Source organism: Typopeltis vanoorti, chromosome 14 (genome assembly GCF_054136105.1).
Source record: "Typopeltis vanoorti isolate ZY-2024b chromosome 14, IOZ_Tvanoo_1.0, whole genome shotgun sequence".
Classification (NCBI taxonomy): Eukaryota; Metazoa; Arthropoda; class Arachnida; order Uropygi; family Thelyphonidae; genus Typopeltis; species Typopeltis vanoorti.
In genome coordinates, this window is record NC_143562.1 from 61,703,043 (window position 1) to 61,716,906 (window position 13,864).

The 13,864-nt window shown below is 35.7% G+C and overlaps 1 protein-coding gene across 7 annotated transcripts in view; it reads right to left on the minus strand.

Moving 5' to 3' along the window:
* The window catches only part of LOC150099532 (rap guanine nucleotide exchange factor 6-like), a 486,813-nt gene that overhangs the window by 170,342 nt on the left and 302,607 nt on the right, over positions 1–13,864 (minus strand). For all 7 annotated transcript variants that reach the window (XM_090404032.1, XM_090404034.1, XM_090404030.1 and 4 more), the window contains 2 exons: positions 9,433–9,540; positions 7,694–7,897 (listed from right to left, as the gene is read on the minus strand). In XM_090404032.1, the coding sequence (XP_090260158.1) occupies positions 7,694–7,897; positions 9,433–9,540 (312 nt within the window). The remainder of the gene's footprint in view (positions 1–7,693; positions 7,898–9,432; positions 9,541–13,864) is intronic.

A 13,864-nucleotide genomic window follows, 5' to 3' on the forward strand; every position in this document is an offset into this window, starting at 1 on the left:
ATGATACCACTAAAAAGTAAAGTATGTGCTGTAGACACAAATATACAATTACTGCAAAAAAAAAAAAAGTTTGAAAAGAAGAACAAAACCACAGAGTTTGAATAGTAAACTTTGAAGAAAACACGGAGTGAAAAGTGAAAATGCAGGGAAGCATGTGGTAATACTGCCTACAAAGCTGGAAACAACAAGCACTCCATTATGGAGTTCTTGTTGTTCCAGCTCCTCATTAGTGTGGTTCAATTAGTTGAAAGAAAAACTAATGAACAACAAAACAGGTCTAGATTGCTAAGGGAAATCACACAAAAAATTCTTGGCTTGTAAGTCAGCATATGCTATTAGAGAAAAATGCAGAAATCTAAATTCTGTGTAGATCTGAGGAAAATGATTCATTTGAGGCAGTCTGGTGTGAAATTGAGACCAATAGGACAAAACATGTTGTTGGTTACTGCTATACAGTTGGAGGTCCAGAAGAAGATGTGGATGACATGCATTGGCACAATTAGTGCATACCGAGCAATTATCATGGGAGACAACTATGGTGGGGATATATATATTGAAAGGAGGAAAGAGCACAAGGCAAATGGAAATAGAATTTATACAGTTACTAAGGGATAATTACCTGAAACAATACATCATGGAGGGAATCAGGGATTTGAGAGTGTTGGATCTGGTAATAGCATCAGAAGATCTATCTATAACTACAACAGCAACCCTACCACCATTTGGGGAAAGTGACCATGCATTCTTGTACTGGGAGGTTGCTCAACATGTAGTAATTTCAGTCAAGAAAGGGTTTACGTCAGAGCTAGCGATTATAACAAACTCAGGAGGTAACTTGAAGCAGTGCCATGGCATAAGAAATTATATGGAATGAATGTTATTAGTGCATGGAAAGCAGTTAAAGATTGTTTGCATGAGGCAGTAGTAGAATGCATGCCTAGAGTCAGGAAGATAAACTGAACAGGGATTAAGTTGATGAGTAGCAATATAAATCAGGAGCAGAAAAATGAAAGCATAGTGAAGGAATATAAACTAAAAGTGATCAACATGCTCATGACCAATATAAAGCAAGAAGGGTAACTAATATAGTAAGGAAGCCTAATCAGATTTTGAGAGAAAAGTAGCTAAACAGCACAAAGTAAATCCAAAAGTTTTTTCACTACATAGGAAGCAAGAGAAAGAATGATTATTGAAAGATTATTTTACTCAGGGGGTGCTTAAGGATCAAAGCTGTATAACTGAGAGGAGACCTCCACATAGCCTTTAAAGGAATGCGGAGAACCGACCAGGGCTTCTGACCTAATGTCCAATCCTCACCTTCTCGTGGTGCATCCTGTTGGGTATCTAGGTAGATACCCAACAGGGTGCAAAATGAACTAAACGAACAAGGATGGGCTGGCAATTTGGGATTTAGCTGACCAAATTATATTCTTTCAGTTCAGTTTCACCAGTACAGCCGCTCTGGAATGGCAGACCATGCCTTAGATACCCATCATAAAATTCGTTGGAAGAAAACAAAAATAATTCATCGCAGCAAGTTTAAATACGAAAGATTATTCAAAGAATCTTCAGCAGCTCTAAAAAACGTTCCTAACCTCAACAAATTTGGGTGCATGAAACTGCCCCAAATTTGGGAGACTTTCATTATGAGAACTTCAGCCCAACTGCCAAGACTACCAAATTAGCCCGCAAGAGGGCACCATTAGGACTTTAGGAACAATATTAGTTTCTTGCTTTCTTCATCATTTGCTTTGTGTTAGTTCCTGAGTGCACATATCATATCTTTATGTTCCTGAAGATGGCAATGTGATGTTGCCAAAATATAGAAGTTATTCATTAAAGTTACCTTTAATTAATATACTTTATATGCGTTGTTAATTCCGTAAACTAATTACCAATTATATTCTTATCGGCTTAAACAAATATACAAAATGATCGTACAATATGACAAAATTTCATGCAAGCTGGGGCATTGCCTGGTTAAACAAGGCCCCTGTTGTTTTCGCCAGGGAACCAGGGCGAACAGCAAAAAGTCAGCTATTGAAACAAATCTGAAAGCACACCCCAACTCAACATCACCAGAGTTAAAGATCGGTACTATCAACATAAGAAGCCTGAATGGCAAAGAAATGGAGCTAGCTGAGGAATTAGATAAGTACCAGATCGACATAATAGGGGTGACTGAAACAAAAACGACCAAAACTGGTGAGATTTTTCTGAGCAATAAATACAAAATGTTATATTCAGGCAATAACAATCAAGGAAAAGAAGGAGTAGCCATAATATTCAACACAAAATACGAGGCTAATCTTCTTGAATGGCAGTCAGTCTCAAGTAGAGTAACGTGGACAAATATGAGAATGGGGAACTGGACAATGAAACTTATTTGTGCCTATGGTCCCACAGAAGGTTCTACTAAAGTAGAAGGGTAGGATATTTTTGAGGCTTTAGAAAAAGCAACTGACACAATGAAAAAGGAAAAGTTGGTCCTTGTTGGGGATCTAAATAGCAGAGTAGGAAATGATTGTGAGACATACAAAAATATTTTGGGAAAATTTGGAGAAAAGAGCAAAGCTAATAATAATGGCAAATATCTGTTGGATTTCTGCTCAGGACATAGACTGGTTATTACTAACACCATGTTCCAACATAAAAATGTGCACAAATTCACATGGAGAGAAGAGGCTAGGAATAAGAAAAGTCTCATTGACTATGTTATTGTTGATAGTGATGTTTTCTCCCTAGTGCAGGACACCAGAGTGGACAGAGGATTTGAAATTGGAAGTGATCACTATTTAGTCTTGAGCAGGATAAAATTGAATTTCATATTGCAAAGAATAACATGTAAGAAAATTTTAAAGCGAATAAAAGTTGAGCAGCTCTCAGATGTGAACTGCAGAGTAAAATATACAAAGATTATTGAAGAAAAAATGAAAGAGTTTGAGAACAGGAATCAAACCTTGGAGATTCAGTGGCAAAATCTGAAGAAAACACTGATTCTGCCAGAGAGGCATGTGGTGAGGTTGTCTGCAAGGATAAAAAAAATCAGAACTCCATGGTGGACACAGGAAGTTCAAGAGCCAATGAAGGAAAAGAAGAAAGCATATCAAAAGTTCCTGTCAAATAAGTCAGTTTGTGCTCTTAGAGAATACAGAGACAAATGCAAGAATGCTAAACAGTGTGTAAAACTAGCTAAATAAAAGTCATGGGAGGACTTTGGCAAGAATATAGAAAATAAATATCAAGACGGTGGCAAAATATTCTGAAGGTTGTTGAAGAAGCTTAGAAATGGCGGAAAGAGTGCTATAAAAGGAGTTAGAGATGATAAAGGTGACATGAAAATGGGAGAAAAAGATATCCTCGAAGTATGGAGTAATTACTTTGAAAAACTGCTAAATGAAACAAGCAGTGATGACAGCACAGTGGTAAAAAACACTGACCAGGCATGCAGTCAGGAATACATATCCATACTTGAAGTAGAAAAAGCCATCAACGGCTTGAAATGTGGAAAGGCAGCAGGACTAGATGATATTTGACCAGAAATGGTCAAATATCATCTAGTTTCCCTTTTTTATTTTATTTCCCTTTTTATATATGGTGGTATAAAAGTCTTACAGTGGCTGCACTGTATAGTTCTGAGAGCCTTGACAGAGGGACGAACTCCCGATGATTGGAGTAGAGCTCTAATAGTACCCATATATAAAAAGGGAAATAAAACTGAATTTGAGAATTACAGAGGTATTTCCCTACTGAGTGTTCCTGGCAAGATCTATGCAAGTATACTTGAGAAACGGTTGAGAAGAATTGTGGAAGAAAAGCTTGGTGAAGAACAAGCTGGATTCAGGCCAAATAGAGGCTGTCAGGATCAGATCTTCACTTTACGACAAATAGTCGAGAAAGTATGGGAATATAACAAAGATCTGTATTTAAGTTTTGTCGATTTGGAAAAGGCATATGACAAGGTGCCAAGAGAGAAAAGCTATTCAATACGCTGCAGTTATATGGTGTCAATGGGGCATTATATCAAGCAATACTTAGTCTTTATTTGAGTTGTAAGTCAGCAGTCAGGATTGAAGGAAGTACAGGAAGATGGTTTAATGTTAAATCTGGTGTGAGACAAGGATGTACATTATCCCCTCTGTTATTCATTATCTATATGGATCACATTATGAAGTGGTATTAAACATGATATCAAAATTGGAGATGTTAATGTCAGCACTTTGCTTTATGCGGATGATGTTATACTTCTAAATAAATCCGCTACAAGTCTGCAAGATTCTCTGACTAAATTGAATAGCTGTTGTAATAGATACGGTATGAAGGTCAGCAATAAAAAGACGAAGACAATGAAAATAGGCAGAATCATTGAAAATGTCAACTGTGTTGTGAATGGAGAACCTGTGAAACAAGTAAAACATTTCAGCTACTTAGGCATGATTTTTACTGAAGATGGTAAATTAAATATAGAAATAGACAACAGAATCAGCAAAGCTGGTATGGTGGGAAATCAATTGAATAAATTCATATGGAATAAGAGAGAAATTAGTTGGAACACTAAATTAGCTATATACAAGACAGTGTTCAAACCAGTTTTAACTTATGGATCTGAGAGCTGGGTCAGAAGTAAAACACTTGACCAAAGACTAGAGACCGCAGATATGAGAGTCCTGAGAAAGATTATAGGCATGAACAGATGGCATCAATGGCAATATCATATTACAAATGAGGATATTAGGAAAGAATTTGACATTGTCAGCATCCAGGAATGCGTTAGCAGAGCTAATCTTAGGTGGTATGGTCACTTAAACAGAATGGGCGAAGAAAGATTAGCAAAACAAGTGTTCTCTGCCAGGTTGACAGTAAAACGACCCAGAGGAAGAACAAGATATAGTTGGATTGATACGGTACAAAGTGCCTTTGACGATAGAAATATAAGATCTGATAATGTTGGAGTCTTGACAAGTAACAGGCTGATTTGGAGGAAAATTGTAGATAGGAAGTTAGTAATGATGTAATTTTTTTCATGTAGTACTATCATATCCTGTACACCCCTTGAGGGTACATGGCAGGAATTTGATGATATTTTACTCAGTGCTGATATCAGGAAAGTTAAAGAAGCAGAAGAAATATTAGAGTTATTAAGTGATCACTTTGCAAGGGTATATCATCCAGGTGGTGATTTGCAGTTACTGATGTGAGAATTGAGGTAGATGACCTGGAGGTACTCAGTATATTGAAAAATATCAATGTGAATACAGCAGTGGGCCTGGATGGTATATCAGTTCAAGTGCTACAAGAACGTGCAAGTGAACTGGCAATACATCTGACAAAGTTGTTTAATCCAAGTCTCAGCTATAGCAAGGTTCCAAGGGAGTGCAAAGAGAGCAAGATATTTCCATTACATAAAGGTGGCTCAAAGATCCTAATTTTTTAATTTACGCTCACGCACAGACCTACACTTTTTACTGTGTAGGCATTCGGAACCGAAATCCTACGGAATAGATTGGTTACTCCTTATTCCTGGAGGTATCCTATGACTGTAGCCTGTGTGTGTTCATGGGGCCGGTTTGTCTGCTTGTAGGATGAAAAACCCCAGATAAACTGAGGGGAAAAAACCCTGCTGCCCACGCCCAACTAACTTGGCTATGGCTGAAGAAGATCCTTGAGGTCCTCACGTCGTCGATGAGAATTGAATCCAGGACACTCCTTCCCCAGGCATATGGTTGCAAAGCACATAGCCACTAGGCTAACTGCACAGACTTTTGGCTCAAAGATAAAGTAGAAAATTACAGACCAATTACTATCTCTAATTTTCTACTTGTGTCAGAAATGGGTGGATATGAATATGATACTCTACACTCAATAGGGGGGAGAAGAATGGCTTTGTAAAAGGTAGGTCTTGCCTCAGTAATTTATTCACATTTTATAATAAGGTGACAGTGGAATTATATGAAGGAAATAGCTACACCATGATATTGCTGGACTTCGCAAAGGCATCTGACAGAATACCACATAGGAAACTACACAAGTTGGAGCAAATGGGAATGGGTATATGGCTAGTACCATGGATAGGGGGGGTGACTGATAGAATGATATCAGAAGGTGGTGTATGCCAAGTAGAATCAAGGCAAATAAGGATGACTAGTGGAGTGCTACAGGGCTCAGTACTAGGACCACTGCTCTTTGATTTGTACATCAATGACAAAGCAGAAGATATGATGGAGAGGATATTCAGTTGTTTGCTGATGTAGATAGCTTACAGGATGATTTAAATAAATTGGCAGTGTGGATTAAGGACAATGGTTGTCAATTTAATGTTGTAAAATGCAAGATAATATATAATACACTTTGGGATGAAATGATTACATGCTTTATATCATATCGATGGTACTAGTTTACAAGAAATTGATGAGGCTAGGGATCTGGGAATAATCGTGGATAGGGATTTAAAATTCAGAGGACATACTGTAAGAGTTGACAAAATTTGAAGAATGCAATGACAAGTAAAGATAGTTCGATTATCATTCCTCTTTATAAGGTTATGATTGACCCACATGTTGAGTAATGTGCACAGATTTAGTCACCTATGTTTCTTGGGGAAGGGGAAAGGATTCAGAGTCGAGTGACCTAATGACAGGTCTGTGGAACGTTCCCTATCAGGACAGATTGATGATGTGTAGGTTGTGGAATTTAACTGATGGGGCAGGGGATAGGGGATATGATAGAAACTTAAGGGGATTCTATAAGATTGACACAAAAGAAAATTTTCAATATATGGGGAGCAGGGAGAAAACAAGGGGTCACATTTGGAAGTTGTTTAAGACTGTGGTTAGTAAGGGTGTGCAGACTAGGTTCTCTACTTGAAGAGTGGTGAATGCATGGAATGGATCGCCAGAGGTGGTTGTGAGTGCCCCAATAGTAAATAAGTTTAAGGAGATGTATGATATTGTGGATAGTGTGCTCCCACAATGAGTCTTGACTTCATGGAGAATCTATATAAATAATAATAATAATGTGCAAAAGTAGCAAAGTGATGGAAAGAGCTTGAAAATAATACAGAATATAAAAATATGGTAGTATAAGAGTTTTACAGTAATTGCAATGTGTAATTCAAAACTTTAATCTGAAGGTCAAATTTTGAATGATAGGAGTAGAACTCTCATGATACCAATGTACAGGGCTGTATATACTTTTTCAGAGGTGGGGTGGGCTTGAGGCTAGAGTGCTCTAGGGCCTCTCTCTCTCATTGTTTGGGGCCCTTAAATTGGCCAATTTTTTTTAGGCCTCCAGCTAGAGCCTTGTGCACCTGTTCATAAGTATGGCCCTGCCAACGCATGTGTCAGACTGGAATAATTGAGATTATAATTAAAGCAACTAAGGTTATGGGACTAATGTATTATGTGAATTAACTGTGTATGTTCTTGCACTTCTGGTGTGCCTACTTTGCAAGGTTAAAACCCATACTTAAGAAGGGAAAACCCTGCTGCCACTGCCAGCGCCACATGAGGAAAGGCTAACTTGCATCCAGTTCTTGCCATTTAAGTCCTTATAAAAGTTGTTTGAATCCTAAGTGGGATTTGTCAATTTATAAAAGTTAAACAAAACAGAATATGAGAATTATAAAAGAAAATAGGTAAGCTAAATAAGTCATAATTAGCTAAACCAATAATATATATATATATATAAAACATACTTGATCTCCTCTTTTCAATCCCACATCTTCTGCTTTTGAACTTTTATCCACTTTTGAAACAAAAATTCCAAACCCCCTTTCATAACCTCCAAGGATTGAAAAATGAAGAACCTCATCTCTTGTTGACCTTGCTAATGTTACTGTCCTATTACGGGCTTTTGTGGCACATGCAATATTTAGGAGTCTTAACTGTCCTTGCATTTTCTGAAAGAGAACAAAGTAACTAAATTGCTGAAATGTGAATAATAAAGAGTTAATACTATTACATTATTTTCCAAAATAATTTTTTAATATATAAAAATTTAAAAACTTCCATATGAAAAGCATTTTCTAACCTCAACTTTATGTACATTATCATGAAAAATTCAGACTAAATACATAATTTCACACATTAGAAAACCTGTTTTTAAAACAGTTTCTTACTGAGAAGCTACGTCTCTTACGTCTATGTTTAAAATAAACACAGAAAAAATATTTTGAAACAAATGCTTGAGCTTTCATTTTCTAGTTCTAATAAATACAATTAACACTCATTATATGGTACAAGCTGATTTCTGCATTTTTGTATTTCAGTAAAATGCTTCTGTACTGCAAATGCAGCCTTAGCAGCATTTAAAGCATACTATCTACATCAAATCAATAGTTTAATTAAACTCTACAGTTATACAACATATAATAAAAGAATCCAATATTGCAATGTTGAAAATTAATGTCATCATACATGAATGATGTGTGGAAGAAACTGTGGCATGAAGTAAATATTACATACATCATAGAAAGTGATATTACAAGGAAGTATGAAGAAAGCCACTGAAACAGATTCAGGAAGTCGGATTTATAAAAAGTGGAAAAATAATGTTGACAAATCTGCATCAGAAAAATGAGCAATGGAGATTATTGTTGAGAGAAAATGAAGTTATTCTGTAAGGTGGTTGAATACATGAGAAACTCACACAAAGATCAGGCACTAAGCTTTTCAGGTTGGCAATGCATTTAAAATCTCTTCACTGAAATTGATTCAGATAATATCATAACTTCCAAAGCATAAAGAGAAGTTTAAAAAACTAGAAGAATATCTACAATCAGAAGGTGGAGACATTGACTAAAGGTGTGAAATGTTTTTAAAAACTACCATTCAGCCTTTAGATCTAATGCATCTTAAAAAAAAAATAGAGATGGAAGTGTATGATGTATTTTGTGAAAATAAAAAGGGAAGTAAGTGCTATTGATGATAGAAAAAGAGTTATGTCCATACACGGCAGAGATGCAAGGGGGGGGAATAGTAGTAGTAGTGGTTTTGAGGCAGTATGGTGTGAGATAGAGGTGAATAGAATGAAATACTTCATTGGATGTTGCTATAGACTTAGTAATATAGAGAGCAGTGACCAGGAAATGTATAAGCAAATTATCCAAGCAACTAGGAAAAGGGTGATCATTATGGGTCCTGAGGAAGCATTGGGTCATTCCAATACTTTGCATTCTAATGATCCAATCCTTCTTCAGGACTGGATAAAGTTGTACTTTATCCAGTCCTTCTTCACAAAAGCTTTACATGAATTAATCAAAAACTGACTATAGATTCTAGTGAATATTATAACTGTGAAGAAGAGGAGTTTCCTAATGAAGCATATTGTTAGTAGATTAAATTATTATTTCTGTGCAGTTATGTTGTATCCTTGAAACTTATTAAGACTGCTACCTTTAAAAAAATAACATGAGCTAATTTGTTAATAACTTACTTCTTTCTCTAAGCTGCCTTCGAATTTTTCTAAAAATTCCATCATTTCAGGATCAGTCTCAAAATCAGTGAAGTGGTTGTTGACCCATAGCAGTACAACTCTAGTCACCTGCAAGTGATAAACACATTTGGTAAGTGATAAATGATTTCCTATATATGTATTAAAATATATTTGTGTATAGCAATGATTAAGAAATATGAAGGGGGGGGGATCTAAGTTATGAATAAAACATAGTACAAGCACTGCATTAAAAATATAATTACAATTGTGACATTTTGTAAGTGTTTAAGGGTACAGACACTTTATAGGTAATTTTTATACATGTTTTCTTATTTTACTTATTTTTTCATGACACACTACACATTCAGGATTATAAACCTAAAGCAAAATGTGCAGTGGAACATTGTGTCTTGTTATTTCTTATATCATGCCAACTAATTTGCTGCTATAATTTAAGCTCATGATATTAACTTATGAGGGAGATGGCCATATTTATTTAGAATTAACTACCCAAACAACCATAAGCTTTATGTTATTTCAATAGCACCCGATGTTAACTTAATGAATGCTTTGCACTCATTAATTATTGATGTGTAAACATGTCAAGGCCAGTTCAGTGGTTAATGCTGAGGTTAAAGGCTATAAGATGAATAGATGTCTTAAGGCAGTATGTCCATCATTTCAGTTTGTTCTGCAGAAGCAACATGAGTTTCTGAGAAGAAAAACTAGCTAAGTTTCAAGTGAAAACTTGGTAAGTATGTATACAAAATTTTATATATATACGAGAAAAAAAAAATTTGAGAAGCCTCCACAGTTCAGTCATATTGACAATGCCCTTTGCCTGGAAAGACTCGTGTCTGAATCTGTCTAGCAGGCAAAAACCCGTTAACAGGGCTTTTCAAATGAAGTAGTTAGCCAGTCTTATATGGAGAAAATGCAGAGGTATTCCTCTCAACCCAAAACAGGAAAACCAGCTACAAGAAGACACACAATTTACAGAGCAGATGATTCAGAAAGAATTAACTACTCTATCATAAATAATAAGCAGGTTTATAAGAAGACAAGCTACTTGACCATGGCAGGCTATTGAGCCTAACATGAAAGGGAAAATGGGATGGGAAGAAAAAATTTCCTAAAGCGTGTAGGATAAATCAATATGCACACATCTCATCATCAAATTCCTGACATGTATCCTCAAGGGGTGTACAGGATATGATAGTACTACATGAAAAATTTACATCATTACTAACTTCCTATCTACAATTTTCCTCCAAATCAGTCTGTTAATTGTCAAGACTCCAACATTATCAGATCTTATATTTCTATCGTCTAAGGCAGCGCTTCCCAAACTGTGGGCCGTAGGTTTTGTTGAGAGGGGGGCCATGAAATAATGAAAACAAATTTAAAATGTTTTAAGACTAAGTAGATTTTTTTTATTTTAAAAGAAACGTATTTAACTTTTATTATTTATTATTTATTTTATATTATTTTTTATATTTTAATGAAAAAATTCACACATTGGTGTTGGTTCACAAACTTTGCTTCCTGCATATTTCAGCGCTTAATGAATATTAGTAAATATTGCTTATTCATATGTCTCATTTCAAAGCAGTGGTTAATTGTATTTACTTCGAATGCTCTGCAGGGAAGCTCCAAATCTTCCTGTCCCTTTCATCACGCGTTCGTAATCAGGGACTGTTGATACTGACTTTATATACATATCAAAACTCGTTTTATATTATCACTGTCATCCGAGCTAGTTTTCTGTTACCAATAAAAGTTTCACATATATCGCATATACATCACACATGAAAAAAAGCTTAAACAAGTTCATGCGGGGAGATAGTAACTCGTTTGCAGTGGTAAACAACACGCCCTCCCTAACAGCCACTATACTGCAGAGACAATAAAAACAAGTACTTTTATTATGCCAGTGAATAAGTTACGAGGAGTCTGTGTAATATATTTCTCAACAAATAGTGTAATTAGAGACAACTGGGATAAAAACACTAATTAATGAATAACATGTCCCCTCATATAGAAACTATGCTGTATAGACTGAAACAAAACCATATGTTGCATGGGAAAACACAGTATCTAACTAAAAACTATTGTTATTAATTAGATGCGTGCAAGTTCGATTTACAAAGGCAGCAATAAAATTCAACCGAACGTGTTAAAATTCGTAAAAGTGTTAAAACTAAGTAATGTATATATATATATATATAATGAATGTTATGGCAGTTTCACATATGAAATTCGGTTGAATTAGCATTTCAACTCAATTGTCAGCTATGCTTTTATCTTTAGGTTGCACAATCTTTTGTTAATACCGCACCAATCATATGCACGTTTTAATAACCTGCCTTTGCTGTCTGTTTCGCATTAGGCTTAATTACTGTAAAGGGAGAAAAGTCACAAAAGAGAAAAATGTTCCTGGTCCAGGGATTCACTTATTCAGGTAATATTGACTAATTTCATGTTATCAGTCTGTGGTGTGCCAGTATTGATAAGTGGTGATATTATTTGATCTATTCTACATTTCTACATTAAAAAATTTAACTCTGAGATGGATAAGTGGCTGATAAAAAATAAAAAGAAAAAATCCCGCAAACAATCAGAAGAAGCAGAAACAGACTCAAAAAAAAAGGACAGTATTATATTTTACCAGATCAGCCCGCATCGTCTTCAGAACCAAACGGTGAGAGGCAAAAAATGTAATATATGCATTTGATTTTTTCAATATTCGCTGTGTATGTTTTGTATTGAATATAAATACAATAAATATTATAATAATATATCTCTCTATTACGATTTTTTTTCAAGGGGGGGGGGCCGTGAAATAGTTTAATTTTTGCAAAGGGGGCCCTGACATCCAGAAGTTTGGGAAGCACTGGTCTAAGGCACTTTGTACCATATCAATCCACCTTTATCTTGGTCTTCCTCCAGATCATTTTCCTGCTAACCTGGCAAAGAACACTTGTTTTGCTAATCTTTCCTTGCCCATTCTGTTTAAGTGACCATACCACCTGAGATTAGCTCTGCTAACACATTCTTGGATGCTGACAATGTCAAGTTCTTTCCAAATATCCTCGTTTTTAATATTATATTACCATTGATGCCATCTGTTCACTCAGAACACCATCTGAACACTCAGTAGGGAAATACCTCTGTAATTCTCATACTATGCAGTGCAGCCACTGTAAGACTCTTATACCACCATACTTCAGCATTTCTGGTCAAATATCATCTACTCCTGCTGCCTTTCCACATTTCAAGCCTTTGATGGCTTTTTCTACTTCAAGTATGGATATGTATTCCTGACTATATGCCTGTTGAGTGTTTTTTCCCACTGTGCTGTCACTGCTCGTTTCATTTAGCAATTTTTCGAAGTGAATAATATAAGCAGGTAAACACAAGAAAAATATTTAATTAACCAAATATTTCCGTCTGGAAATAGCAGACCATCTTCAGTGGCACTACAAGAACTGTTAAAAAAAAAAAAAAAAAAAAAAAAAAAAACAAGGTGGAATACTAACGATAGATCATTTAAAAATAGAACAAGCTGCATGATGTTATATCACTAAGTATTAAAGGGAATATTTTTAAGCAGAGACATGATTGAAATTAAGATATTAATTAATAATATTAAATAACATCAAATTTATATGAATTAATGAGTTATCCCAGGGGTCGGCAACCTGCGGCTCGTGAGCCACATGCGGCTCTTTGGATGTGAAGCTGCGGCTCTTTAGTTCCATACGCAAATATTATTTATTTTATCAAAAAAAAAATGTAAAAATCGTTCTGAATCGATTAACAAGGATTAGGCACCGATTCTATCTCTCAGCCACTTGTACTCGCTTTTCACCGCACCCCTCCCCCGTGACACGCATCGTCACTGTCGTCAGTCCGTCGGAAGCTCTCGGAAGTTTATATGTTTGGCAATTTTCATTGATTTCGGCATAGCTGGGCATAACACCTTTACTCGTAAACTAAGTATCTAATATTTGCCAAAATTAAAAAAAAAAACTAAAATGTGCAGACTGCGCCGTGATAAACACGTTCTGACAAGTTCGTTCGTGCCAGTCGGCGATCACCGCACACGGGAGGCGACCACAGATGCGACGAAACTATGTACTTATAGTCAATCAGTACGTGAGAGAGTGAGACAAACAGTGTTTCGTGTCTAAATTATTTATTTTAATAATTAAATTATTAGAGAATTATTTATTTTATTTAGGTAGGTATTTTTAATTGGGAAATATCGTTGTAAAATGTTTTTTGATAAATTATATTTCATTATGCCCAGCTTCTCGTATCCGCTAAAACAGTACAAGATAGAATAGCTAAAATGTCTTCAAATGTAACATATTTGCAGGTGGAAGATATTCAACCTTCTTCTGCCTTATCACTTGCTATAGATGAGTCT